This window comes from Budorcas taxicolor, chromosome 9 (genome assembly GCF_023091745.1).
Source record: "Budorcas taxicolor isolate Tak-1 chromosome 9, Takin1.1, whole genome shotgun sequence".
In the NCBI taxonomy this organism is placed as follows: domain Eukaryota; kingdom Metazoa; phylum Chordata; class Mammalia; order Artiodactyla; family Bovidae; genus Budorcas; species Budorcas taxicolor.
Genome location: NC_068918.1, coordinates 16718269 through 16738670, shown reverse-complemented (window position 1 = coordinate 16738670; position 20402 = coordinate 16718269). Strand labels below are relative to the sequence as shown.

General features: G+C 40.8%; 1 protein-coding gene across 1 annotated transcript in view; it reads left to right on the top strand.

The window, feature by feature from the left end:
* Positions 1–20402, top strand: part of TRMT11 (tRNA methyltransferase 11 homolog) — a 281391-nt gene that overhangs the window by 180456 nt on the left and 80533 nt on the right. Inside the window, exon 13 of the mRNA XM_052645825.1 lies at positions 5779–5872. Within this exon, the coding sequence (XP_052501785.1) occupies positions 5779–5865 (87 nt within the window). The 3' untranslated portion in view covers positions 5866–5872. The remainder of the gene's footprint in view (positions 1–5778; positions 5873–20402) is intronic.

The window sequence follows — 20402 nt, the reverse complement described above, 5'->3', positions numbered from 1 at the left end:
CCCCTAACTCCACAGGACAGAGAAGGGAAATGGGAAAAGAAAGAGAGAGCAGGATGGAAGAAGAAGATAAGATGGAAAAGAGAGGAAAATGCTGGACTAGGGGGTTGGGAGAAGCTTTAAGAGAGGAAAAGGGAGAGGGGGCTTCAGAATATTTACAGCCAACATTCCATTTAGCACCAGACACCCAGTGGAGAAAAGGCAATTTATCCTTGTCATAGACCTGGCCGCCCCGCTTCTCCTGCTGCTAGGCATTTTGTTTCCAGAAGAAGGGGCTATCCAGGAATGTAAAAGGAGGGTTGGGAGTGGGGGTCAGTGAGGGCTTTCAGGCCCAGGGGCACCCTTAGTGTATTTCAGGTTAGATTACAGCCTTCTCACTTGGCCTTCTGTGTTTGTGTTTTACTCTCTTTTCCGTTCTGTGTTTTGTATAGTTGGGTATCTCTAGCTCTCTATTTCCCCCTTTTAGCCAAGTGAGGCCCTTTACAAAAAGATGTTTTAGCATTTTCTTCTAACTACACTAAAGATACCATCATTTTTTTTTCCCTTCAATTTTTTACCTCTGGGGAACCTAACCTTCACCCAGAGGACCAGGGGTACCTTTGTTAAGTGCCAATGATTAAGTTTAGATACACACAATGGCAAGTATGCATTTGTTCAGTAACCTTTGGGGTAATTTGGACTTTTGGGATTTTTCCAAAATAAAGTATGAATTACAACAGTTGCTTATGATTCTTATTAATTCAGCCTCATCCATAATATAATATTTTGGGAATTTTCTACCTTTCCCAGTAGAAGTTCTCTAGCTCTGGTAAAGACACTTAGTATCCTCATCATGAGATATATTTTGTATAACACACTGGCCTACTTGCTTTGGAGGGAAAAGAAGCGGTGGGATTAGGCAGTGGATTTAAATTCCAGCTCTGTCTTCTTCTACCAAAATGGTCTAACTATAATTTGGATTCCTCATATATTTAATGGGAATATAATAGTATTTACCTTACAGGATTGCTGTGATGACTAAATGACATTTTATATGTACTTGGTACTTAATAAGTTCTCCATATACAGTAACTGCTGGCTTTATTATGATTGTCTATATTAACAATAATAATTAGCCATAACTTCAGGATGTTTATATTTAGTTTAGGGGTTAAAATTATCAGAGGCCAATCACCCAGAGGCTACTTGAGGATATTAAAATGTTAAGCTGTATGACAATAACCATGTTTTCAATTATATGCATTCAGGTTAAGGAAAAATTTATGTGGACCAGCAGATGGGGAAAAGAAAATTTCCCTGAAGAAGTGAGGACTGAATTGTACCTAGAAGAGTAGACAGAATTTAGAATACACAAAGGAGAATTTAAGTTTCAAGAGAAAGGAGGTCAGGGAGAAAAGTGTGAGTATGCATATAACAGAAAAGGGGAGGGTTTCAGAGCTGTTTTTCTGGGTTATTTGGCAACATTTATACTTTCTCTTCTTTTTCTTCTTTATTAACAGCTTTTTAATAAATTTCATTGAGTTTTTTAGCTGTTACCTGTGCCAAAATAATAAATATACTCATAATATCAAATCACTTAAATCGTTAAGAGTCATGAGCAGTTTACTATCCAGCTGCTGCTTTTAAAGCATACCATTTTGGAATTAATTCTTGAAAGCTATATTTGCATTACTGCATGTAGACTGGGCAAATAGGAAGACTTTATATTCCTAAGAAAGGAAAGGGGAAAAAGAAAAAAGAAAGGAAAGGGAAGTCGCTCAGTCGTGTCTGACTCTTTGCAGTCGTGTCTGACTCTTTGTGACCCCATGGACTGTGGCCCACCAGGCTCCTCCAGCCATGGGATTCTCCAGACAAGAATACTGGAGTGGGTTGCCATTCCCTTCTCCAGGGGATCTTCCCAACCCAGGGATCAAACCCAACTCTCCTGCATTGCAGGCAGATGTTTTACCCTCTGAGCTTCCAGGGAAGCCCTGGTATATTCCTAAGGACAACACTAAATTTCTAAGGATAAGCATGTGCTTCAGTGACCAGTAAACACCAGTTAGTGTCTGTGATGGCTGTTCCTTCATTGATTAAGGAAATTGTATGGAGTGGTCTACTGTATGGAGTGGCATGGTTCTGCAGTTACCTCTCGTCCTCAGCACTTGCCCATAGTCACAACCTCGAGGGAAACTTTGGATATGGGGATTTAAAATAAACTGGAGCCATCGAGACAGTTGGGGTGGGAGTTGGCGGGTGGGGGGGCAGGGTGTGAGTGCTGAAGACTCTGTAAATGAAGGAAGTTAAAAACATAAACCAGGATTTCTCTCTTTGCAACTGTAAAGAGATTAGGGAGGCACTTAAAAAAAAATCCTGAGATTGTATGATACTTTTAAAATGAAATTTAGAGAGAGGTAACATTAAATTGTACGTAGTGATTTAGTGATTTATTCATTTTGTTCGTACTCTGCTGAAGTATTGTTTGCTGCTACTCCTGGTGTTGCCTTGCTGGCCTCTCATTTAGTCTGGTTCATGACCAGAGGTTGGCCACCCACCCTGGCCATGGAGTCCTGACCAACACGGACATGCTGGGCACAGTTAAATGGTCTCCTTCAATGCCCAGCCTATCAACCTAAGGGTAAAAATGACAGAAGATATTACAAATGCATTTTTACCTTTAGCTCCTTAATCAAGTGTAGGGGAAATTTATGTGATCTGTTTAGTTACATAATTCTTTCCAAAAGTATTTTATTTTCCATGAAAGCCCCTGTAATGAAAGGTTCTGCTGGCCATTGTATTGGAACTTCTCTTGGAAGCATATTAGGAGAGGCAATATAGTTTAACATGTTTGAAACTAAACAGATATGAGTTGAAGTTTTGTTTCCACGACTTATTAGCTTTAATATTTGGGATAAGTTATTTAAGCTCTCTAAGCTTGTTTTCTCCCTGGAAAAATAGAGATAATAATAGTATTTATTGCAAAGTTTTTTTAAAAAAATAAAGGTTAAAAGTTTAAGTCACCTAGTAGAGTGATTGATATGTAGTGAATCACCATTAAATAAAATTGATAATATTAATAATAGTGACTTAATTATGAATGTGTTAATGTGTTTGCATTGTTAATAACTTGCTTAATAAATATAGTGATTACCATTAAAAATACCTAATGTCATCTACTGCTACAATTATTATCGTAATGCTTAATTAAGTTAATTTGTATTAGTTTCCTCATCTGTAACATGAGGATAATATTACCTATAGATTGATGCTGTGACCTACACACAGATGTGCTGTGAGAATTAAATAAGGGACTGGGTGTGGCTGTGCTTCATAAACCATATGATAATTATTATGGCAGAGATGAAAGAAAGCAGATGACATCTGGGAGCTCTTCTTACCTTAATATATATGGCCAGAATCAGCATAGTAGAGTTTTTTGATGAGTGCTAGTCTTTTCAGACCTAGGGCAAGTGTTTCTGGGGAGCCAAATGGATGGTTGGCAGTGGAGCAGGATGCTGTGTCCAGAGAGGCTGGCAGAGCAGCAGCTTTCAATTGTGTTTCCTTTGCCTGGCACAGTCACTGTCATTGCTTTTTTTTTTTTTTTTTAGCACTGTAGCTACTATGGAATTCCAGCATTAGTCAACTTCTAAACAAGTTACTTTGCTAAGGAACACTCTTTCTTCTTTTTCTACTTTTTTAACTGTTGAGATAAATGACTTGTGCATCCACCATTAAGCAAGACATGTTTTGAGGCAGTTTTACCTATGTTATTTAACAGTAACTTTATACTCATCTGCTAAAATGTGCTTTATCACCTGTATTAACAGACAAGGACACTGAGGCTCACTAACTCACTCAATAGTAAATTGTAGAGCCGGGATTAAAACTCTTATCGAACTGGAGTTAAGGCTCTGTTCTTTCTACTACTTTAGTTAATTGGTGCTCATATTGTTTAAGCACAAGTGTAGAAAAAGGACAGGAAAGAGGAGTGGTTCTCAGTGGAGGGAGATGCTGTCTCCCTGCAGAGTGTTTGAAAGTATACAGGGGAATTTTTGATTGTCATGGTGACTGGGGTGATGGGGTGCTGCTGGATTTGGGGAGTAGGAACTGGATACCAAATGTTCCACAGTGCTCTCAACAATACAATGAACAATGTTCCCCTTGAAATGCCAGTTGTGCCCTTTTTGAGAGACAAGGGATTAGGTCATTCAGAAACATCTCTTCTGACTTCTGAAGTGATAAAAAGGTCCATGTCTGTGCCAGTAGTTACAGTTTACAGTTTTCATTTGTATGCTACTTACAAAGTACGAAACCTCAACCCTCACTTTCTAAATTGTTTCTCATTAGGTCTTTTGTTTATACGCCCTTTATAACCCTTAGCACAACATATTAATCACTGTATCCCATACCACAAAAACGTGAACATGGACACTGTTTTATTCATTACTGGGTTTGCGGTGCCCAGTGCAGAGTCTGTGCTCAAGGAACACTTGTTAATACGAGGGCATAGCAATTTGTCTATCATCTATAAAAGCCAAGAAACAAGTTTGAAAACATGGATCTGTGTTAACTGTTTCTCCTCCACATCTCCAGAAACTCTAGTTTGCCTTAAGCTGCTGCTACTGCTGCTGAGTTGCTTCAGTCGGTGTCCGACTCTGTGTGACCCCAGAGATGGCAGCCCACCAGGCTCCCCTGTCCCTGGGGTTCTCCAGGCAAGAACACTGGAGTGGGTTGCCATTTCCTTCTCCAATGCATGAAAGTGAAAAGTGAAATTGAAGTCACTCAGTTGTGTCCGACTCTTAGCGACCCCACGGACTGCAGCCTACCAGGTTCCTCCATTCATGGGATTTTCCAGGCAAGAGTACTGGAGTGGGGTGCCATTGCCTTCTCCAAGTTTGCCTTAAGAAACATTAGTGTTTCAGTGGTCATTAAGTACACCCCAGGTTATTCCTGAGTTCTCGCTCCTTTCCCAACTAAGGAGTACTCTGGTAGCTTGGGGTTCTCATTTTGTCACCAGAATCCTTCTAAGAAGCAAAGTTCTGTGTTTTGAGCCTGGCCAAGCACCTAGTGGCTCAGTTGGTAAAGAATCCTCCTGCAATGCAGGAGACCTGGGTTCGATCCGTGGGTTGGGATGATACCCTGGAGAAGGAGATGGCAACCCACTCCAGTATTCTTGCCTGGAGACTCTCATGGACAGAGGAGCCTTTTGTGCTACAGTCCACAGGGTTGCAAAGAGTCGGACACGACTGAGCGACTAAACCCCTGCTACCACAAGCAACTGTTGGTTCATTTCAGCTGTGAAGTTGTAGCTCCATTTCCACCCTGAATACTTTTGAGTGATAGAGATATAACCAGAGCCAGGATTGGTGTTCAGAATGATTGGCTAGAGTAAAAGCCTCACATCTAATTTTTTAAGCAGGCCTTTAATTCATCAGAATTATTAGTTCTCATTTTCTACTTTTGAAAGAGTATTTATTTTCCCTTGTGGTGATTGTATATACATCAGCATTTTTGTCTTTATCTTTCCAGTAGACTTTCATGTATTTTAATCTATGGAACACTCCGGGTTGGCACTGGCACTTTTTATTTCTAATTAGAACACCTCAAAGCTCTTTGAGAAAGAATTACCTAATTTTCCAATTTATTTATGAGACTTCACTTGTCATGTTGCCAAGATCCCTTAGCAAGTTAGTTGAAGGATTAAAATAAGAACTACACATCCTTGATTCCTAGTTATTTGACTTTAATGCTTTTTTCTTTCCCTCCCTTCCCTCCCTCCTTCCCTCCCTCTCTCCTCTCTAGCTTTCTCTCTTTCTCCCTTTCTTTCTTTCTCTATTGCAGGCAGCATATATTCCGGTTTTGTTTTGTTTTTTCTCTCTCCTTCTTTGAAGATGAAGTAAGTATGGTGCTGGGGTGTGTGTTTCTATACAAAAAAGTTTAAAGCTGCTAGCTGAATGAAACTTAATGACTTTCTGAAGTGTGGATTATGTTGCAGTGTAATGTTCTTTTTCAATTAATATAGTTTCATCAAATTGCTGAAAAAAATCAATCAGCATACTTAAGAAAATGTATAATGAAGAAATAAACAGTGGATGTAAATATACTTCAGTCTTTAAGTGGGTAAAGAGAATTATCTTTGACTTGATAGCATATTTGAGAAAAGGACAAGACTTGACTTGGGAGGTCACTGCCTTTCACCCTGGGAAAAATCCAAGGATTACTGGCATTATAAGGAGAAATTGCAGATTATGGTTACTCTGTGGAAGGATTACTGAGACACACTTGCCTTGGGCTAGAAGAAGACAATGGGAATTAAGATATTACAATAAGAGTAATATTAACTGTATTTCCAAGGTTGAATACAAAAAGGAACAACTGTTTCTCAGGCCTATGTGTGAAGTGATGCTGGAACTGAGATTGCTCTTTACCATTCTTCCAACTTTGGCTCCAACCAAGTCTTTAGGTTCTTCATATCAGTCTAGGCAGAAAGATGACAGTTGTACTGATTTTATTATTTAACAGTCAGTCTTAATTTGTGTACTTCTAGCCCTTCCCCAGTCACTTCTGTTACAGTCCAGTGAAGGGTGATGTCAGAATTGTGCTGAGGCAGTTATGGAAGAGTGTAAGGCCTCTGGACTGGTTTTCACAGACATGGAATCTAAACCAAGCTCTGACCCAAATAATGCAACTGAATTTCTCAGACCCTCAGATACTTCATCTGCAAAATGGAGGGAATGATGCTAGATGATTTTCACAATTCCAGATATTGTTAAACATATAGGGACCTCTCAAAGGTCTATAAACATATTAATTGGAAGGATTGAAAATCTATTTAGTTGCTCAGCAATATTATATCTTCGAAGTATCAGATGAAAGTTCACGAATGATTTCCCTCTCGGAAGGCTGTAACATTTATGAGATTTATACAGCCCCTATTGGGACAGCTGATTTCATTTGAAAAGGTCTAAAACTTTTTATTTTAAAATAATAAAATAAAGGTAAATATAAAACATAAAACATTTGAACATGTCCTTTAAAGTATGTTTTAGTCCAAAGATTGCTAATTTGTAGGAACCAACAGGCAAAACTCTTGACATTGAAGTAAACAAAAATGAAGTTTTCTGATCTAATTTTCGTCTTCATTATTTCATTCAGTTTTGAAATTCCTGTAACAGTAAAGCCACATTTTGATAATTTACTTACACTTGATATATGGTTAATATGTAAAAAACAGAACAATTGAATAAACAAAGCAAGAACAGGATCGTTCATACATACAGCAAACAAACAGGTAGCTGCCAGAGGGGAGGGGTGTGGAGGGGCAAAATGAGTAAAGGAGAGTGAGAGGCACAAATCTCCAGTTATAAAATTAAATAAGCCATGAAGACATAGTATATCACCTAAGGAATATGGTCAATAACATAATAACTCTCTGGGGACAGATGGTTACTAGACTTACTGTGGGGTTCATTTTATAATGGATGCAAATATCAAGTCACTAAGTAGTATACCCCAAACTAGCATAGTATTATCTGTTAACTACATTTCAATTAAAAAAATGGAATTTAGGACTTCCCTGATGGTACAGTAGATAAGAATCCGCCTGCCAGTGCAGGGGACAGAGGTTGAATCCCTGGTGGGGGAAGATCCCACGTGCCTAGAGCCCATGCTCTGCAACAAGAGAAGTCTCCGCAGTGAGAAGCCCATGGACCCCAACAAAGAGTAGTCCCCACTCGTGGCAACCATAGAAAGCCCCTGCCAAGCAAAGAAGACTCAGTGCAACCAATCAACATAAAATAAATAAATAAATTATAAAAAATAAAAAATGAAAAGGAAAGTTAACAAAATATGTCGGTATATTTCATTTTTGGCTAAAACCCCCAAATGAATAAATATTGATAATGGAAAAATTACCATATAAAAATATAACTATAACTAACAAGACGCTGTTACTTTTAGTCTTTCTTTAAAAAATACTAGGAAAGCTCTTAGTGGTTGTGCTTTCCTTATTTAGCTGGGTTAATCTCTTAGTTGCTAAGGGCAGATTGCTTTGTTTATAAACTTTTTAAACCAAATCTGCACACAACCACATCATGGATAATAAAGTGGGAAAAAACCATTCAAATTGTCAGTCTGCACCCACTTAACCACCTCCATCTTATTAATGCCTAATTTAGCTTCTTTAGCAATGTCTTCCACATTGCATGTTTTGCACACTGTGTTTTAAATGGTGTGCTGCTGGTGATTGCTAACCATGTGTGTGGGTGTGACTGAAATACCCGATGTGTGATGGGAATTCCTTTCCCCATGATGTACCCAGGTTAAGCTACTGTCAAGTGAGTAATTCTCACTGCAGGGACATTGGAGCTCCGTGTAACATCTGAATGTCTTTGAGGTGGCTTGGCAGATACCAAGCATGTTGATTCCACATCAGGACCAGCAGCGCTGATGAGGAGTGTGCCATGTGTAGGTTTCTGGTAATGAAAACTTTCCCTTGATATCTGCCTCTTTTAAAAAGCCTCCTGATTTTGGAATAAATAAAACTAGATCTTATGACTACCGCTCATCTAATGAGCTTTCAGCCTTTATAGTGTGGTCATCTAATATAGAGAACTATAATGTTTGTGCAATTTAAAATTTCTTTAAGTGTCACATTCAGTTTTCTTAGCAATTTTTATGATACTGTTGTTGTCCTGACAAGCCAAATGTCAGTGCTGAAAGGTAAGCAAAACTTGTGTGATTGCATGATTGTGTGTGTGTGTGTGTGTGTGTGTGTGTGTGTGTGTGTAGTAAAAGTTTAAAGAGCAGGTGAAATGACTTTTTGACAGGTGATGGCATTAACCGAAATATGGAAAAGTTTCTATCGTAGCAAATAGAAATGTATACACCACAACAAAGGAAGGCAGAAATGTGATGTTCTTTTCTCAGATTAAGAGTCTCAGTTTTACTCTTGAGGCCCTGCTCTGCAAAGACAGCTCAGTTTCTCCCAACCCAGTATTCTCAATTTGAGCCAATGATTTTTTTTCAGCCAAAATTAAATATCTTTGTCATCGTTCATTTCAAAGCGCAGTTGCTTTTCAGTGAAGGGCATCTGAAAGGCTTGCTTTCTGTTTTCCTCAGTGGCATCTGGGAGCCAGGGAGAGTGGCCACCATTAGGGCAGCAGCAGCGGATTAGCTGTCTCCCGGTCCCTGCTGGTCTCATCCTGCAGTGCCCGACCTGCCTGGTTCCAGCACATGACAGTTTTTTCAGCATCCTGATCATTTCTGTAGCTTGTGCTTATGTACCTTTGATTTTGAGACTCTGAATCAATGTGGCAGGTCCTTTCTGGACCCAGGTTCTGAGCACCTTCAAATTTCCCTAGAGGATCTTCTGGTTTCTTTCTCCAGCCTCCACTGGAGTGTGTGAACCTGCTGGGGATGAACCCCAGATTCACACACAGGCATCTTCCTCAGCTGTGGAGACCGTGTCTCACTTGCACTCCTGCTGCCATTTTAAATGCTATGTCATTTCAAATGTAGAGTTGTTGTTTTTTAATGTATATTTTATTGAAGTACAGTTGATTTTCAATGTTGGAGGAGGAAATGGGAACCCACTTCAGTGTTCTTGCCTGGAGAACTCCATGGGCAAAGGAGCCTGGCAAAAAGTTGGACATGACAGAGCAACTATCACTCGCAATGCTTAAGGTGCATAGCAAGGAAATGCAATTTTTAAGAAAGTTTTGTGTTGGGTCCAGTCTCTACCCTCAGAAGCAGAGGCTCAGTAATGGCTCCTCAGATTCCCCCAAACTTAAGAGGGTGTTACCCTCTGTCCCTGAGACTTGACCCCTGGGCAGGGGATTGGGTTGTGAAATTCTCCCATCTGATTCCTTGTCCTTCCAGCACAGATATGGTTTGACCTCTACAATTCCTGTCTTCTAGAAATTGATTTTGGTTCACATCATCTTTCTTTTCTACTCTAGAACATTTAATCACTGATGAGTCCTTCAGGCTTGGCTTTTATATGCAAAATACTCAGCTTTGGGAAGTTTCAGTAGAGCTCTTTTCTTCAGGAAAGGCTAGTCTCTCTCAATCAAAGCTTTTGCATTCAGGCAATAGTCTTGCTATGGATGTAAAATCTTGTGTTTTAAAACTGTAAGCTGATTGATGACTGCTGTTCTTGGCTGTGTGCTGCCCTTTTCCTGAAGCAATGAACTACAATGAATTAAGAGAGTGTGGGGGATATGGGGAAAACTACAGGAAAATGAGGGTTTAAAATTCACCAAGGATGAAGCTACATTGGTTTAATATTGCAAAAATATTATACCCGTTACGTCAACATCTTCTGTAAGTCACCAGTTTACCATGGAGATTTTTAGATGGGTCTGATGAAAAGGAATGAAATCCACACTTGGATTTCTATTAATGAACAGTACGTTTTATTAAAAATAAGAATCACTCTAGTTTTCTTTACCTTGTTGTTTCTCAGTCATTTTTTCTTTCTTTGATAATTTAGTCTTTACATTTTTTAATCGTAAGATAAAATGCAGATATAGACCCTCACAAATGAATGTGTGTATACATTAATGAATTGCTTAATAAGTTTTAAGGTGAACACCATTGTAACCATCACTATGACAAGAAATAGAACTTTGCCAGCCACACAGAAGTCCCTTCTATATGCTAGATCCCCTCCTTTCCACTACATGTAACTATTATCCTCATTTCTGTAGTAATCACTTCCTCGTGTGTGTTTAGTTTTGATATTCGAATGTGCACCCTTAGATACTATGATTTAAATTTGACCATTATTCAAAATTTGATGTTTTAAAGACCCTTTTAATCTATGGTTCCTCCCCCTATCTCTTTCTCTTCCCTATGTTTCTGTTGAAGACATGGACTCTTGGATATCTTCATATGAAGATATGGACTCATGGACTCCAGCAGTCTGGATTTTGCTGATTGCACGCTCATGGTGTAGTTTAGTGTGTTCCTTTGTCCTCTTCTATTTCCTGCAAATTGGCAGCTTGCCCAGAGGCAATGCTAGACTCAAGTTTACTGTCTTTGGCATGACTAGAGATGGTATTTGGGAAAACTGTAGGAGGCACATAATGTCTGCTTGTCTGTCTATAATTTTAGAAACTGTTGATGTTTACAGTGCCTAAATCGATTATATACTATACACTCTAGTGCCTCGATCAGACCTGAATTATTAATATATGTGCAAGACTCCCCAAACTGCAGGCAAATGGGAGATAAGCTTTCCCAAATGGTACGGCAATTTAGAAATCTTCTAGATGTGCTTTGCTAACTTTTGTATTTGATATAAACTAGGCTAGCAAGGTCACATCAAGCTTGGAGCAAATGCGGAGTGACAGTTTCAGGGAAAAAGCAATTTCTCTGTCTCTATCCCTGACCTGGGCTTCCCAGGTGGCTCAGTGGTCAAGACCTGCCTACCAATGCAGGAGACAGGGGTTTGATCCCTAGATTGGGAAGAGCCGCCTGGAGAAGGAAATGGCGACCCACTCCAGTATTCTTGCCCGGGAGATCCCACGGACAGAGGAGCCTGTCAAGCTGCAGTCTATGGAGTCGCAAAAGAGTAGGACATGACTTAGCTGCTAACCAACAACGGGCCCCATCTGCGGTTGTGGCACTTCTCCTTCCTGCAAAGTCTCCTCCTGTCACGTGTTACTCCTGTAAGTCTCCAGGTGGTGTCTCCTGTATGCTCTGGAAAACAGCGTCCTTGGCAACCAAGGGACATCTTTCTGTCTCTTCACTTGTTGCCTGACTTTGATTCCCTTTGGTAAAATCTTCTTTAAATCTCTTGGACTCTATGAATCCCTATTATAGGTGGCCTCTCATGCTGCTGCCACTGCATTGATGTGGGTGACATCTTCCACTGATGCCCAGGGAATATCTGTTTTCTCTTCCTCCTGGATATACAGCTAGATTACATTACTCAGTCATTCTAGCAATGGCTGTGGCTTGTAAGTAATTTCTAGACAGTGCTGGACATTTGGGAGTGATGTGTGCCTTTTCAAGGGAACCTCTTATCTTTTGTGATGGCTAGATGCAAATGATGGTAATGCTATGGTTAAAACAGAGTATAAGTATTGCAGAATTTGAGGGTCTTATTGATGCTTTTGAACTGTGGTGTTGGAGAAGACCCTTGAGAGTCCCTTGGACTGCAAGGAGGTCCAACCAGTCCATTCTGAAGGAGATCAGCCCTGGGATTTCTTTGGAAGGAATGATGCTAAAGCTGAAACTCCAGAACTTTGGCCACCTCATGCGAAGTTGACTCATTGGAAAAGACTCTGATGCTGGGAGGGACTGGGGGCAGGAGGAGAAGGGGATGACCGAGGATGAGATGGCTGGATGGCATCACTGACTCGATGGACGTGAGTCTGAATGAACTCCGGGAGTTGGTGATGGACAGGGAGGCCTGGCGTGCTGCGATTCATGGGGTCGCAAAGAGTCAGACACGATTGAGCAACTGAACTGAACTGAACTGAACTGAACTGAACTGATGGTCTCATAACTACTTAACTCAGCTGCTGTTGTGCAAAAGACATAGACAATGGGTAAGTGTGCGACTCTGTTCTCATCAGACTTTATTCACCAAAAAAGGGATGGGCTGTAGTTTGCTGGCACTTGGCCTGGCAGAGCCACAAGCTGTTAAGAGCTTGGAAGCTGAGTATTGACCAGGAATGCTTACCTTCAACTGTCATGTGAAAGAGAAACCAGCTTTTGTTGTATTTGATTTACGTATTTTTTATCTATTTTCTGCCATTTGTTTTTCAGTCACTAAGTTGTGTCCTACTCTTTGTGACCCCATGGACTGCAGCACACCAGGCTTCCCTGCCCTTCACCAGCTCCTGGCGTCTGCTCAAATTCATGTCCATTGAGTCAGTGATGCTATCTAACCAGCTCATCCTCAGGAAGATAAAGATGTTCCCTTATACTCCTTCCCTCAATTTTTCCCAACATCAAGGTCTTTTCCAATGAGTCGGCTCTTCACATCAGGTGGCCAAAGTAGTGGAGTTTCAGCTTCAGTATAAGTCCTTCCAATGAATAGTCAGGGTTGATTTCCTTTAGGATTGACTGGTTTGATCTCCTTGCAGTCCAAGGGACTCTCAAGAATCTTCTCCAACACCACAGTTTGAAAGCATCAAGTCTTAGGTACTCAGCCTTCCTTATGGTCCAACTCTCACATCTGTATATGACTACTGGAAAAAAAACCATAGCTTTGACTAGACAGATTTTTGTTGACAAAGTGATGTCTTTGCTTTTGAATATTCTGTCTAGGTTTGTCATCAGTTTTCTTCCAAGAAGCAAGCATCTTTTAATTTCATAGATGTCTTAAAATAATAGAAATTTATTGTTTTACAACTCTGAAGTCTAGAGTACAAAATCAAAGTGTCTGCAGAGCTGTGTTTCCTCTGAAACCTGTATGGAAATTCCTTCTCTGCCTTTTCTTTTCTTATTAATTTTTTTTTGTAGTGCTCCTTGCAGCTTGTGGAAGCTTAGTTCCCAGAGTGGGGATCAAAACCATGGCCCCTGCATTGGAAGCTCAGAGTGCTAACCGTCGGACCACCAGGAGAGCCCCTTCCCTGCCTTTTCTTACTTTCTGGTTGTGACTGTCTTGGTGTTTTCTAGCTCACAGCTTCATCCCTTCAGTCTCTGCCTTTATTGGCACATGGCACCCTCCCTGTGTTTCTGTCTCCTCCTCTCTTAGAAGGACGATAGTAGGACTGAGAGTCTGCCCTACTCCAGTATGACCTCATCTTAATTTGCATCTTCATTACATCTGCAAGGTTTCTGTTTTTAAATAAGGTCCCTTCCCAAGTACGAAGGGTTAGGACTTCAACATAGCTTCTGGAGCGACTCAATTCAATTTATAAAAAGAGATTATGTTTTGTAGGGAGGGATTTATTTATTACTGAGCACACTTTATGACCATATCAGTGGCACGCTGCACTTGATTGATTTGGGGAAAATTCACCCAGTATATCTGAGAAGTTTTGTTTTGAAGCAACTTATTCACCTGAAAGAAGAGCCGCTGTCTTTCCAGAACTCATGGCCCAGTCCATGGAGGGCTGGAAGGAAGCCAGAAGTGGTAATGGAGAGGTGAAAGATGACAGTCGTCTCAACAAAGCACAGGCTTTGTGCCTGAGTATCGTTCTGCCTGCTGTTCACCAGGACTGCATAGCTGTGTTTCTGCTTAGTTCGCTCAGCATAAACTGTTTCCAGGAAGCTCATTAGTCAACTGTAATCTTGGCAGAACCACTTCCTTTTCTCCTGACCCTCCTGTTACCACCCCTGCAGACATGACTGGACATGTTTAATCCTAACCTGAACACAGAAGACATGCCTGCTTTGTACTTCTGCTGAGAGCTATAAAAGGTGTTAAAGATAAATGATGATTAGAACCTCACCTCCATCTCCAAGCAATAGCCTTCTTTTAGGTAAAGCTTGACAGAAGTAACTGGTTTTCAATTTACAAAAAATTCAATACTATCAGAATACTGATTTCGATGATTTCTCTCTAGCAAACTTTTGAAACAAAGTTACAAGCCAAGGTGAATCAAAAGGTGAAAATACTGATAGGTAGCGCCTGGTAAACTTGTTATTTTAGTTCTTAAAAAATTAATTTGCTATCCTGTGGACAGCCTAGATATAAAACAAAATGAGGGAACCAGTGAATATTGGGAAGGCAATGTTCTTGTGTTTATGTCTGTGTTTAATTATTAATGTTTCTCCATTGTATGCAAATAATCAGCACAGAGGTGTATTTCCTCATGCCTGTATACTTATCAGGCCAGCCCTCTTTCTCACACCTCAGACGTGTTTCCAGGTAGGTTTTCTGATGTCTGATCGGTCAGCTGAGATGCTCACCATTACTGAGTCCTCCAGGCCTGTCTGAGGAACTCTAGCCTGGGAGAATCTAAACATATCATTCAAAGGTCTCTGATGTTGGAAAGAAAGGAGGTTTTAGATGATTTTTGTTTTTGTTTGGACTTGGGTCAGTGCCTCCCATTTATAGCTGGAATGTGCACTGGATGGTTTCAGATGTGTTTCGGAAGACTGATGTGGGCCTCCTGAAAATCAACCACAGTGGGGCCCCAGGAGACTCAGGAGCAGGTTATCGTGTTAAATGTTAAGCAGGTTATATCATGTTAAGTCTTTATCAGTGAATATTGATGTTGAACACTGAGACCATGAAAATTCTCCTCTTCCACGGACAACCTTGGGCCTCCCAGACAACCTGCACAGTCAGAACTAGTGCAGAGTAAGCCTTTCTTGGTGGCTTTTCCGCCCGACTTTATCCAGATAGAAAGGATTCACCCAGGGAATTTCAAGTCAAAGTCCAAGAACAAAGTTATACCTGTAAATGACATGACTGACCTATAGTTGGTAAATGGAAAGAAAAACGCTCCCAATGTGTAGAGCTATAGGAACAAGTGTTAATAGGGAGGCTCATATTTTGCCAGTAGTGTCCCACGGATCGTATAGGCTGTTATGGACAATTGCCATTTCCTAGGATAAAAAGATATCTTATAAAAGTATGACTCACTTTTGCTGTATTTTATGGGAGTCCACTTGTGGTGAATCCACTTGTCCCATACCTATTTAACTTTTGATCTCCTAGTATAAATTTCCACCTTCATTAAAGAAAATGCAAAATCTAAAGGAGAATTTGGCTTCCCCCACGGGCACTAGTGATAAAGAACCCGCCTGCCAATGCAGGAGATGCAGGAGATATGGGTTTGATCCCTGGGTCGGGAAGATCCCCTGGAGAAGGGCATGGTAACCCATTCCAGTATTCTTGCCTGGAAAATCCCTTGGACAGGGAAGCCTGGTGGGCTGTGGTCCATAGGGTTGCAAAGAGCCAGACATGACTGAAGTGACTTAACACACAGCAAAGGAGAATTGCAAACAGTTATTCAAGAATCACACCAAAACAAAAACTAGTTATCAACATTTGGAAATCAGGAGATTACACCTAAGAATCCACATTTCTTATAAAACCAGCCTGTGACAGCCCCGAACCTGCATTTCCACTTGGCAGCAACACACTGGAGCCACACTGAAGGGGAGCAGGCTCAGATGGTCAAGCGTCTGCCTGCAATGCTGGAGGCCTGGGTTCCATCCCTGGATTGGGAATATCCCCTGGAGGAAGGCAAGAAAACTCTCTAGAGTATTGTTGCCTGGAAAATTCAATGGACAGGGGAGCCTGGTGGACTACAGTCCACGGAATGGCAAAGAGTCAGACACAAGTGAGCGACTAAGCACAGCACACAGTGCTCCTATCGCATGCCCACTGTATCATTAACATACCAAAGCCCATCCTTGAAGGCATTTGAATTTGTTGTCCCTGATCCATAGGAAAGGAAAGTAGGCTTCAACAATTTTTAAATTTTCTTCCTTGGGATGCTAGAGTGGTTTTTAGAAAAGTTTAAAAAATTTGTAATGGAAATGAGTTATGGCAAGGGAGTGGAAATGGCCACTGAAAATGTATAAAATACATGGGCTTTGCTAGCTACAATTAAGTAAATTTGACAATAACTGGGTTCAGTGTTTCCCATGTCTGAAAGACTGATAGAATCACCAGAACTAGGTAGTGAAGGACCTAAGCTACTCCATTTTGTTAAAGAAGACTCCATTTTGTAAAAATTCCCAGAAAAGAGCTTTTTGGAAATCCCTTAACCTCACCCCACCACCCTGGGACCAATCAGAACCCATGGCAAGCCTGGGAAATGGGAACCAGTCAGAACCCAACACCTAACCCTTCCACAGAAGGTAACCAGTTAGACGTCTCCCAACCTGGAAACTCCCGTTTTTCAAATTTTTTGCGCGAGAATACCCTATATAAGCAATGAAACCCAGAGCTCGGGGCTCCTCCCTATAGCTGCTGCGTCGATATTGGTGGGAGCCCCAGCTCGAGCTTGGTATTAATAACTCTCTTGCTTTTGCATCGGATATTGGCTCCCTGGTGGTTATTGGGAGATTTTGCGACTTGGGCATAACAGTAGGCAATACGTTTTTAGTCTGTAGATACATTGCAAGGGGAGATGTTTCCTAAAGGATGGTGGCGTTGGTATTGAGTGCCTGCGACTAGGGCTTCAAAGGAGGCTGTATTCCACTATGGTCACCTTGGGAGGGAAGAAAGTTTCGGGTCCTGTAATATGACACAGGACAAGAAAACTGGGATGCTCTTGGGTTTAGTTAGTTCTCATTCTCTCTTCAACTATTAGTTCCTGGAGGATATGGTCACCTGAAAGGGGATCTTCACTCTCCCAAGACTATGCCCTTCTTTCAGGTTCCAGTTGATTATGGAAAATCTATTTTTTTAATTTTGCAAATATGATCAGAAAAAATATTAAAATCATAGTGTATGAAATGCAACCCCTTTTCTGGTTTTTAATACTAAATCAGACAAAATATTATTTTATACATGTCCCTGTTTCTGACTCTCATAAATGCTTCACCTTCCCATGCTTTGTATTCTCTTGCAATTCGTTTCATACAGTCCCTTTTCCAGGAATCCTTCCATCTCATTAGGTTTTCCTTTCTTTCTTTTTTTTTTCTTTCTCTGATGCTGCATTTTCCTTTTATTCTACAATCTGTGTTTAATTTTCCAGTCTTCTACTTTTATTCTTATTTTCCTTTTGTGAGTCTGCTCTCTTTTATTTTCTGTCTATTGTTTCGTGTTTTGCCTCTTGGTGCCTTCCCTCATGTGCTGTTTCACATGGTCTGCTTATTTCTCACTCCAGTTTGTTTTATTCCCTGACCATGTATTTATGCCTCTTGCTTAAAAACAAACCACTCCCCCCAAGTGGATGCTTTTGATGTTGTTGTTCAGTCGCTCAGTCGTGTCTGACTCTTTGCGACCCCATGGACTGTAGCACGCCAGGCCCCCCTGTCCATTACCAACTCCTGGAGTTTACCCAAACTCATGTCCATTGAGTCGGTGATGCCATCCAACCATCTCATCCTCTGTTGTCCACTTCTCCTCCCGCCTTCAATCTTTCCCAGCATCAGGGTCTTTTCCAGTGAGTCAGTTCTTCGCATCAAACGGCCAAAGTATTGGAGTTACAGCTTCAACATCAGTCCTTCCAATGGACACTCAGGACTGATCTCCTTTAGGATGGACTGGTTGGATCTCCTTGCAGTCCAAGGGACTCTCAAGAGTCTTCTCCAACACCATAGCTCAAAAGCATCAATTATTCATTGCTCAGCTTTCTTTATAGTCCATCTATCACATCCATACATGACTACTAGAAAAACCACAGCTTTGACTAGACAGATCTTTGTTGGCAAAGTAATGTCTCTGTTTTTTAACATGCTGTCTAGATTGGTCATAACTTTCCTTCCAAGGAGTAAGCGTCTTTTAATTTCATGGCTGCAGTCACCATCTGCAGTGATTTTGGAGCCCAAAAAATCAAGTCTGATACTCTTTCTACTGTTTCCCCATCTATTTGCCATGAAGTGATGGGACCAGATGCCATGATCTTTGTTTTCTGAATCTTGAGCTTTAAGCCAACTTTTTCACTCTCCTCTTTCACTTTTATCAAGAGGCTCTTTAGTTCTTCTTCACTTTCTGCCATAAGGGTGGTGTCATCTGCATATCTGAGGTTATTGACATTTCTCCTGGCAATCTTGATCCCAGCTTGGGCTTCATTCAGCCCAGCATTTCTCATGATGTACTCTGCATAGAAGTTAAATAAGCAGGGTGACAATATCCAGCCTTGACGTACTCCTTTTCCTATTTGGAACCAGTCTGTTGTTCCATGTCCAGTTCTAACTGTTGCTTCCTGACCTGCATACAGATTTCTCAAGAGGCAGGTCAGGTGGTCTGGTATTCCCATCTCTTTCAGTTTGTTGTGATCCACACAGTCAAAGGCTTTGGCATAGTCAATAAAGCAGAAATAGATGTTTTTCTGGAACTCTCTTGCTTTTTTGATGATCCAGTGGATGTTGACAATTTGATCTCTGATTCCTCTGCCTGTTCTAAAACCAGCTTGAACATCTGGAAGTTTGGTTCACGGTTCATGTATTGTTGAAGCCTGGCTTGGAGAATTTTGAGCATTACTTTATGAGTGTAATTGTGTGTTAGTTTAAACATTATTTAGCATTGCCTTTCTTTGGGATTGGAATGAAAACCGACATTTTCCAGTCCTGGCCACTGCTGAGTTTTCCAAATTTGCTGGCATATTGAATGCAGCACTTTCACAGCATCTTTTAGGATTTGAAATAGCTCAACTGGAATTCCATCACCTCCACTAGCTTTTTTCATAGTGATGCTTCCTAAGGCCCACTTGACTTCACATTTCAGGATGTCTGGCTCTAGGTGAGTGATCACACCACTGTGATCATCTGGGTCATGAAGATCTTTTTTGTACAATTTCTGTGTATTCTTGCCACCTCTTTGTAATATCTTCTGCTTCTGTTAGGTCCATACTATTTCTGTCCTTTATTGAGCCCATCTTTGCATGAAATGTTCCCTTGGTACCTCTAATTTTCTTAAAGAGATCTCTAGCCTTTCTCATTCTATTATTTTCCTCTATTTCTCTGCACTGATCATTGAGGAATGCTTTCTTATCTCTCCTTGCTATTCTTTGGAACTCTGCATTCAAATGGGTATATCTTTCCTTTTCTCCTTTGTTTTTTGCTTCTGTTCTTTTCACAGCTATTTGTAAGGCCTCCCCTGAGAGCCATTTTGCTTTTTTGCATTTCTTTTTCTTGGGGATGGTCTTGATCCCTGTCTCCTGTACAATAAGTGAAAAAAGTAAAAATTGCGTTGCTTACAAGTCACAGTAAAAATCACCCAAGAGTCTTTGATAAAATGTAAATGCCTTGGGGTCCTCCCTCAGATCAACCAATTTGGAAACTCTGAGGAATTGTTTTCCTGTCCCAGGTGATTTTAATGAGCCAACCGAGACCCATTCAGTTGTCCTACTGGAACATTTTTACCTTCTTTTCTGATGCCATTAGAACTGCTTTCCTCTGGTTTGGAAGTGAGCAATTACTATAGAAAGAGAAGAACTCCAAGCTATTTGGTTTTACCTGCTTCAACCCACCAAAAATTATTCTGGGGAAGGTGAAAGAGTTTAGGAAAGAATTTCTGAAGGTGGCCATGTATCTTTTTATAGCATTGTGGGAGCAAAAAAAGGTCCACTTTTTTTTTTTCCCCCCTCACGCTTCCCTCAGGCTTCTGATGGGAGTGTTTGTGGTAGCAAGAAGGAAGGAACTCCTGGCCAGTGAGAGACATGACATTGTATCCTGAGTCTTGGGAATGGGGGTGGATACTTCAGTGGGATGGTTTCATTTCATCATAACTTGGTGCTAGTGTTTGTTGCCTGGGTTAGCACAACTAAGCAATATGCTATGATGGGGTTACCAAACATTAAGTTCCCATTTACTTTTAATTATTTCAGGTTGTTGAACTA